General features: G+C 37.3%; 1 protein-coding gene across 1 annotated transcript; it reads left to right on the top strand.

Annotated features, from left to right (window-relative positions):
• Nucleotides 1–2551: 2551 nt before the first annotated feature.
• LOC116304089 (ribosomal L1 domain-containing protein 1) lies at nt 2552–7584 on the top strand. Its single transcript, XM_031713744.2, has 6 exons — nt 2552–2618; nt 2830–2972; nt 3310–3424; nt 3891–4039; nt 6595–6693; nt 6904–7584. Exons 1-6 carry the CDS (start codon nt 2568–2570, stop codon nt 7199–7201), a joined length of 855 nt encoding a protein of 284 aa, XP_031569604.1. The 5' UTR covers nt 2552–2567; the 3' UTR covers nt 7202–7584.
• The last annotated feature ends 2045 nt before the right edge of the window (nt 7585–9629 follow it).

Raw genomic sequence — 9629 nt, forward strand, 5'->3', positions numbered from 1 at the left:
AGGCATCGGTGTGGAAGCCCAGCTGCACCAGCCACTGCATGTAGTAGCCAAGGGTTTGCACGGAGACGTTCAGAATGTACCAAGTGTCATCGTAGAAGAAGATCACAAGCCACAGTAACGTGCCGATTGAAAAACAGATCTCACTCAGACGACGGATGCCCAGTTTGATACCACTGATGACAGATGCAGTGGCCAAGGCAGTGATGCACCAGATGATGATAACTTGGGTTTCTTTGCTCTGGGTAATGTTGTTATTCATACGGTGGAAGCCGCTATTAAGTTGGACGACCCCGAGACCAAGACTAGTGCAAACACCAAGCATGGTGCAGACCACGCCCAGGATGTCGATGAAGTCACCAAGTGTACCAAAGATTTTGTCACCAAGAAGAGAATGGAAACATGATCTCATGGTCATGGGCATGCCTTTACAGTGGGATAAATATCCGAGGATGAGTCCAATGAGAGCATAGACCACCCATCCATGTACACCCCAGTGAAAAAGGGTTAGATTCAAGGCATCTTGTGCACGCTGGTTATCTGAATACCTACGTGGACAAATTTGCAAATTAGAAGATATCGTTATTGAAGAAAACTTTCCATTTCATTTTATTAGTGCAGTACTAGCTTTTATGTAAAGCTTTTTCAAAAAAACGTTGAAGGGGTATACAATGATAGGTAATAAGCAATAGGCGATAAGTGATAGGAGATATAGGTCATTCCAAGATGCAAGAATAGCTGGAATGACTTGTATTTCTAATTGTTATTCTTGCCAATAACACAGATGTTGTCGTTGAAATATGTAGTGGTTTTTGTATTCCACGAAACACCCTTCATATGTTTTTTGAAATAGCTGTATCGAAAAGTATAGGACATGCTACTTTATTACCGTTGTGCTTAAATTCTAATGTGGGCATTGGCTATAGATAAGATGGCTCGTAAAATATAACTAATTATGCATAGACCTTCTTAGGGATGCGCGTTCATGCATATTCATTTCCATGTGTATTTTCATTGGCATAATCCAAATTTTTCCGAGTCTGAAACGTTATTAGCAATTTCTTCTAGGGTTGGAATGAATGCCAAGTAACCGTAGCCGAGAAAATATATTCATTGCACTGGTCTCGTCACTGCGCATGCGTGTAAGGGTTATTGGTCAGCACGTTACTTTGGGTACCAGCGCGATCCCATTGAGTTTCATTAATTTCGAGTTCATAGTAAGTTTGAAGAAATTCGTATTCAATTACTTGTAATTAAAACTAAGAATTTTTAACAGGCATACCTTCCTTGATAACGGTTTCCATAGTCCGTTTTATGACTGGGTTGGTAGTGATAGATTGGTTCTGCGACACCAAAGTAGAACAGTCCAACACCAATGCCAGCAGCGAACAGCATAGTGAAGTAAGTAGAGTCACTGTACTCTGGTTTATCATTGGGCTTGCCGAGCTTTAACTTGCCATACTTGGAGAAGAGCAGATAGAGGATGAATATTGCCCATATGTCTTGTGTCCCGACGTACAGCCATGTCCAAGTTAGAGTTATCCAATCCTTCCATGTTGGGATTTCTTGCTTAGCTGTGTCCGTCCATTGCAGGCAAAATATTACGAATCCCCAGATTATAGCCGCGGAGACAAATGTGACCACAGGATTGAAGTCTACTCGGAAGAAGCGAAAGATTTTGAACTTAACATTACGACATTTCCTTCGTATTTCTTGCTCACCTTCGATGGCCATCTTCCTCGAAGCGTCATTCTGAAATACATCGATTGAAGTGAATGAAAACTGTTTGAGTATCTTAAGGCATTTATATTCCTATCTTAACATATTTTCGTGAGTTTTCAAATTCAAAAACTAAAGAATGCTTTTGTCTAAAATTGAAAGTCACACCTTGTAAGTATTTCTTTTATTTGTCGTAAAAATGGAAAGTATGCCTAGAATGAAACTGTACAACCCCATGAACATAGGATTAAGAGAGCATTTACAAGGACAAAGCGAGGACAAATCATTAAACGTCCCGAGAGATTTAAATAAATTTATTCCAGGTTATTCAGTTACTAACAAGCAAGAAGCAAACAAGTTAAAATAATAAAAGTGTAACTGACTCAAAGAACAAGCCTCAAATTATCACTTATGGGCCCGAACAGAAACAATATTAGAAAGAAAGAAATAAGACGCCAAGCGCTGATACTGGCACTAAAACCAGTTATCATATTAAATAATTTGCAAAGTTTGGATTAAGAGAAAACTGAAAATAATCGTAAAAAATTGTTACTAGAAATTTTATTAAAAAATAAACAATCTAAATAATTATTTTGCGATGACTTTATAATCTGTTGAGAACTATTTATTTATTTATTTATTGTCGTGATCATTAATTTCGAGTGCGCGCGCTTTGGCGTTGATGAAAGAAAGAAAGAAAGAAAGAAAGAAAGAAAGAAAGAAAGAAAGAAAGAAAGAAAGAAAGAAAGAAAGAAAGAAAACTGTGGTGTGTACTTGAAAGGGCTTCTGGGAAGGCATGAAGCTGCAGTGTTTTATGTTCAGCGGTATTGTTTAGCAGCACGTGTTCCAAGATGGCGGACAAAGTGAAGGTTGTTCGAGAGAGTGTTCTAAGTCAAAAACAGGTTTGAAAACCCCAAATGAAACTATTGATGATAACAGAATGGATATCATGAACTCTACTTCCTATGGGGATTAAAATGATGTGATATTTATGGAATCAGTAGCTTGATTTCGGCATAAAATGTTGTATACGAAAAATTGTGTAAGAAATAAATTTTTCAGACATAAGCTTAATTTCTTTTATTTAAGACGTATTTTGCCTTATTTATGCAGGTTGATTTAGCTGTTTCTGCTCTCATGAAGCATGTTCAAGAGAAGGAGAAAAGTAAACCAAGCTTGCTTGGAGACCAACAGGTGTTATGGCTGATTCTGGCTCTGAAGAAAATCCCAGCACCAGATAAAAAGCCTAAGAGAATGTGAGTACTAAACTCTGGAGATACTGGGTGATAGATAATTGGGCTGAGATCATAGAAAACTCAAGCCTTTTCTAGAAAGGTGGGGGGGGGGGGGGGGGGAGGGGGGTTGTGTCCTTCACTTTTTAAGGTTAAAGGGACAACATCATCGAAAAGAGGGGGAGAGAAGTGGGGTTGGAGTTATTTACACCTCTGAACCAGGCATGAAGCGGAGATTTACCCCTGGCATAGTTTCATAGTTTCCATAATCACCATCAACTTTTTGAAAACAGGGGGAAATGGCAATAGTGTTTATTATTGTTAATACAGACAATGCTAACCAATGAAATCTTTATTTCAGAGCCATTAGTAATTCACTGCATCCAGATGACTCTGATGTCTGTCTTATTACTAAATCTGAAGGCAAACCTGTCAAGGAACTTCTGCAGTCAGCTGGGGTCACTTCTGTTAAGAAGGTATGTTATAATATTATTTACATTATGGGATAATGCTTACTCATTGCTATAGAAGTTAAACAGTAATGATAAAAGGGTAAATTATACACCGTGAAAAGATGAAAAAATTTACTGACGTTTCGGATGCTAGTCCTTCGTTGGAGTAAAAGAGAAAGAGGTGGTAGAAAGGAGTGTTTATATACTGAGAATAAGACAAAAGAAACCAATGAGAACAAGGTGGGCAAGGAAACCAAAAAAAAAAAAACAATCAAAAAACAAAAGAATGGGTTAGTTGAAAGCAAAGCGTTCATTAATCCCATTGGGACTAAAAGTGCCCAATATGTGGATAACTTGCATTTCTTTATATAAATAAACCTTAAATGATAACAAGTAAATTAGTGATTAAGATTTTGTCCATAATTCTATGGGTAAGGTGTTACACTTAATACATATTTATATTATCCTAATTATTGCCTTGGGCTTTTAGGTTATCAGTCTGACAAAACTAAAGAAGAATTACAAGTCTTATGAATCCAAAAGACAGTTAGCAAGCTTGTATGACTTGTTCATTTGTGATGACGTTATCTACCATCTATTGCCAAAGTTTCTTGGGAAAGCTTTCTATACTAGAAAAAAGTGAGTTAACTGAGACTACAGAGGAGGGCCGGTGATTATATCACGCCAGTTTTTCCCTTTTGCATACTAGTCTCTTATATTTTTCAATCCTAGTCCTCTATCCCTGACACTATGTGGTACTTGGTTCTAAGATTGTCTGGATTTCCAAAAAGTATTATGGTTTTAGTTACTAGAATTAGAATGTATTATTATTGACTGTAACATAGGAAGCATAGAGTGAGTGAGTGAGTGAGTGAGTGAGTGAGTGATACTTTATTTATACTCGAAAAAAAATTCTATCAATATAAAAATTGCTTTACAAGAATGTCGAGTTAAATAAGAATACAATTTAGACAGCTAAAAAAGTTTATGAGAGTCCAACAGAAGAAAGCTTTCTTTTAAATTCCCTTATACTTCTAGCTGACTTAATATCTGAAGGCAAAGAGTTCCATGCTTTTGCACCTTCATAGGAGAACGCACGTTTGAGGTACTCAGTGTTTGGTTTCGATAATTTTAAACACTTTTCTCCCTTCCGCAAATTATATTTTGTAGTTTGATACTCAAAGCGGTCTCTTAAACTTTGAGGTGCAAGAGCATTCAAAGTCTTGTACATTATTGTGGCTTTATGTTTCTTCCGCCTGTTTTGAAGATTTTCCCATCCTAGAGACATTAAAATGTCGCGCGACCTAGTTTCATAATTACTCTTAGTTATAATTCGGCCTGCGCGATTTTGCATTTTTTGGAGTCTGTCAGCTGATGTTTTTGGTAAATTATCCCAAACCACATCGCAGTAGTCAAACCAAGGAGTTATCAGCGAATTATATATTGCAATCGCCGTCTCCTGGGGGACGTAATCACGAACCTGTCTAAGGCCAGCCAGGCCTGATGAAACTTTTTTACATATATGATCGACATGGTCAGCCCAGGACAGGCGTTGGTCGATTACAACCCCCAGGGTTTTGGCTGTTTGGACACGTGCGATTTGTTTACCTTCAAGGTAAACATGTGGTTTGGAACTTATTTGACGTAATTTGTCGTCAGACCCAATAAACATATATTCAGTCTTTGTTGAATTAAGGCTTAATCTATTTGCCATCAACCAGTTGGATATGCTAATAATATCAGAATTGATCTGCTCAGATAAAGATTTTACGGAAGTATTACAAGCCGTGAGGCTTGTGTCGTCCGCATACATTCTTGTACTTGAAAAATGTACACTATTTGGTAAATCATTAATATACAATATGAATAATAATGGACCTAGGATTGACCCTTGGGGAATTCCACAAAGGGTTTGTTTTATAGTAGATAATGTATTAATCACGTTGCATCTCTGTCTTCGCTCAGTTAAATAGGATTTAAACCACTTCAATGAATTTTCTGCAATGCCGTAATTAGCTAATTTATGGAGAAGGATAGAGTGATTAACTGTATCAAACGCTTTCGTAAAATCAAGGAAGGTGATACAGTTAATCTTCCCTTCATCTATATTTGTAAGCCATTCAGTTGTAAGTTCCAGCAGAGCAGTAGTCGTTGAGTGCTGTGGTCTAAAACCTGATTGTTTTTCAGAGAGCAGGTTATTTGAACTAAGATAAGTATATAACTGGTTGAAGACAATTCTTTCGAAAAGTTTAGCAATGGCAGGAAGTACTGAGATAGGGCGATAATTGTTTAAATCATCTCTATCATTTGCTTTATGAATAGGAGTTACCTTGGCGAGTTTAAGGTCATTTGGAAATATACCACTGTCTATAGATTGATTGAAAATCTTAACTAAGGGATTAATAATAATTGGAGCACCTTCCTTTATCAAGCGCACAGATATGCCGTCTAAGCCCATTGCCTTATTACTTGATATAGAGTTTAAGATCTTAGATAATTCATCAGAAGTCGTGTGTTGTAATTTAAAGGTCGAGTTTGCTTTATTTAGGTAATAGTTAAAGCTTAGTGGTCCTTCCGGGATTGTACCGGCTAGCTTTGTCCCTATTTCAGAAAAATGAGCGTTAAAAAGCTCAGAGATTTCTTGAAAATCACAAATAGTGTTTTCCCCGCTCTTTAAGGAGGTTATACGAGTTTTGTCTTTACTTTTTCGAGATAAGACTTCATTTATTGTTTTCCAAACTTCGCTCGAATTTCTCGAGATTTGTGAAAAGTGAGTTTCATAGTATTTCTTCTTAGCTTTTTTGATTTCATTGTTTACTCGGTTTTTACTTGCTTTGTATTTTTCCCAGTCATTATTTTGGTTTGTCTTTATTGCTAATTGTTTTAGTTTGTCACGTTCGAGCATCAATTTTCGTATTTCAATTGTCAACCAAGGCGTCCTTCTATTTCTTATGATGGTGTAACAGTGAGAGTGCTTGCTTCTCAGCAAGGGACATCTGGGTTCAATTCCCTGACTTACTCTCCTGTATGAGAAGAGTTGTTTGTTGGTTCTCTATGACTCTTCAAGGGTTTTTCTCTGGTTTCCTGTTAGGCTTTCTGTCCACTATGGAGTGGTAAATCTGATTAGATTTAGATAAGATTAGACTGCATAGTGTCAATATTCACGTAATCAATACTATCAAATTACTTTTTAGATTTCCTATTCCTGTCAGTTTGAAGAAGAAAGACTTAAAAGGAGAAATCAATAAAGTCTTACAAAGCACATACATGTCTCTTGGTCATGGCTCTTGTAGGTGAGTAGTCTAAGTCTAAAGGTAGAATAACTCTTCTTGACTGCAGGGCTCTGATAAAAGTGAGTCAGCTTGGTTAAACCAAAGGGGGAAAACATGAACTCTAAAATCTGAAACTATAATTTATTTTATGATTTCATTTTGCACCTCAAGGATATCTTATGCCTGAACAAATAAGAAGAAAGCTTTATATATTTTCTTGTTTACTTTTAGTGCCATCAAAATTGGACACACAGGTCTAACAGAAGAAGAAGTTACTGCAAACATAATGGAAACTGCAAAAGGCATTGCAAATATCATTCCTCGTGGCTGGAAAAATATCAAATCACTGAACATAAAAACCTCCAATTCAGTGTCTTTACCTATTTATAACTCTCTCCCAGAAAGACCAGTAGCAATACAGTCAGAATCAGTCAAGAAACCAAAGGCCACAATAAAAGAAAAGAAACAGAAGAAAAGAAAGGTTAACGAGAAAGAAAATGAATCTGACTCAGAAGTGGAAGAAAGCTAGTCTGAGTGTGGCTTTCTCGGCATTTTAAAAATGATAATATGAAAAATGAAATTTAAAAACATTTAAGACAGGGAGGTTAGGGATACAGTGATTTTCCATACATTGATTCCATGTCAGCCAACCTGTAGGGTAGGAACAGATGGAAAAACCTCTGTTCTTTTGTCTTTTAACATGGTTGCCTGAAAACACCCTCTGTTTACGGTTACATGCTAAATGATTTTTTCTTTGGAAAAAGTTGATCTGAATGAAGATATGGGCCAAAAGTCTAGTGCTTGCTGTATATTGTATACTTTATACCATATGTATGCTTTACCAATGAATAGTTGACTTGTAACATTTATGAATGGTAATATTTGTACCAATAAAGGGTTCAATCAATGTAAGCAAGTTGTTAACCAATTTTGGTTTGGCCAATAATTGACTTTTTTCATCATCTTAACTATGATGGATGCCTTGTTGAGGATGCTATTATGATGAACATATTGATGATTGACAGGTCATGCCGTTCCACTGCAATCAATGATTGGGGAGGGGCTGGGTGGATCTTTGCTCATATCGATCTAAAGACAAACTGGCCAAGTGTGAACGGTCTAAAGCGAACTGCGGTCAGTCCGAGATCAATCACAAGGTGGTCTCGAATCGATTTAAAGTAGCTCGCATGTAGGTGTGAACTCTAATCATGCTAACTGCCCACATTAAAACAACTTAACACTACACAATTCGTTAGCGCGCAACTTTTAAATTGACTGCCACAGGCAACCCAGTAAAAGACCAAGCATTTTACGACTTAGTTGAGCTCCGGGATACCCACACATTGGGCAACCCAGTGCACGCTCCAAGAGCGTCTGATTTTGATTTGAATCAAGTCCCTCACGGTCCTATATGATTTTCCTCTGCGGCTAGATTTCAATTTGACGGATTTGGGTAGACAGGAATAGGTTACTCAAAAATAGAAAGTTTCACTAAACTATATCTTGCGGTTAACACTGAACCGTTTTAAGAATAGTTTTTCTAACAGATTAATTTGTAAATATTAGTATTTTTAGTCCTTTTTGTTTTAGTTTCTTAGCGCACCACTTTATTGTATTTTGTCAATGTGAATTAAGACCTGTTATTATTATTATTATTATTATTATTATTATCTTAAAAATAAAAAATATATAACAACGAAAAAAGGAGCAAAAGCGCAGGTAGGCATAATGTTTTAGGTCACCCATCTAAGGTTAACCCTCCTCGGGCGAACTTGACTCAGTATTATCTTATAAGGACAACGATTTATCCACTGGACCACGGTTCCAAGTGAATCAGCATAACAATAGCCGTGAAAACAATGCACCGAATAGACTAGACTTTTTAACATTATCCTTTCAACCGATTCCGTGCGTGGCAGAGATGCAAGGGATTAGCCGATATGGTCTGGGGGCCGGCTGGTCTCTCCCCTGATGCTTCGGCTAGAACATTTTCTTGCGTAATTCGTACACCCAAGGGCAGAAGGATTTAATCGCCGTCAGGTCCGAAGTCCATACGCCGCCTCAGCTCTGCGGATGTCTCGGGGGTATGGCAAAGTGGGATCGATTTTTAAAATTTTTTGGGTGGGTTCGAATCCCGTCTTTCCACATCAAATTTTTTTCTTTTTTTTTTAATCCATTTTTTATTAGATTTAAATTTTCAACGATAAGGCAATCTTTATAGTGAAAAAATATCTATTCCTGTTCGGTTGCTTATAAGCCTGTATAAGTTCGATCAGACGTTGTCAGTCGACAAGCCATATCGATCTGCGAAAAGTAGACCTATGCTTTCCTATCTTTCCTGAGAAAGCTTACTGACAAGAATATTTACTGCACTTGGATCATCATATGCCCGCAAAGGACTAGTGCCAGTGGTGTCGTGAAGACTTCTGGGTACTATTGCACTATTTTGGTGATTCTGACAGAGAGCATTGGAATTTTTGATTTTGTTGCGTCATGGCGCAAAATCAAATTCACAAGTAGTTTGACATGCATAACGCAAAACTGTTCAGTTTTGTGGCCTAAAAATGGGCAGAACCTGCAATTATTTTAATATCACGTAGAGAAACCTTAAGGGGGAAGATCGTCTTAGACAAGTTAAACGAAATCACTCTTTTCTGTGAACCATCTTTTGACTAACATTGCAACGAGGCCTCTGCACATGATACAGACAACCCAGTGAACGTCTGTAGGGCGTCTTGTTTGTTTATTGCAGTCACTACTACTTCTCAAACCTTTAGATATTTTGGCACCCGGTTTTGGTTAGACTATGTGTGTTTTTTTGGTATGTTCATGGTGGTTTATAAAGTGAACGCTCTCAAAAAACTTAGCTCGGATCAATATTTCAAGATATTTCGGATCTATCCAAACCTACTTGCACAAAATCAACAAAACACCTCTGGGTTTCCTGTGTTATAGCC

Source organism: Actinia tenebrosa, unplaced genomic scaffold (assembly GCF_029948245.1).
Source record: "Actinia tenebrosa isolate PJP-AT-01 unplaced genomic scaffold, QUT_ActTen_1.0 PGA_scaffold1__47_contigs__length_23844297, whole genome shotgun sequence".
In the NCBI taxonomy this organism is placed as follows: domain Eukaryota; kingdom Metazoa; phylum Cnidaria; class Anthozoa; order Actiniaria; family Actiniidae; genus Actinia; species Actinia tenebrosa.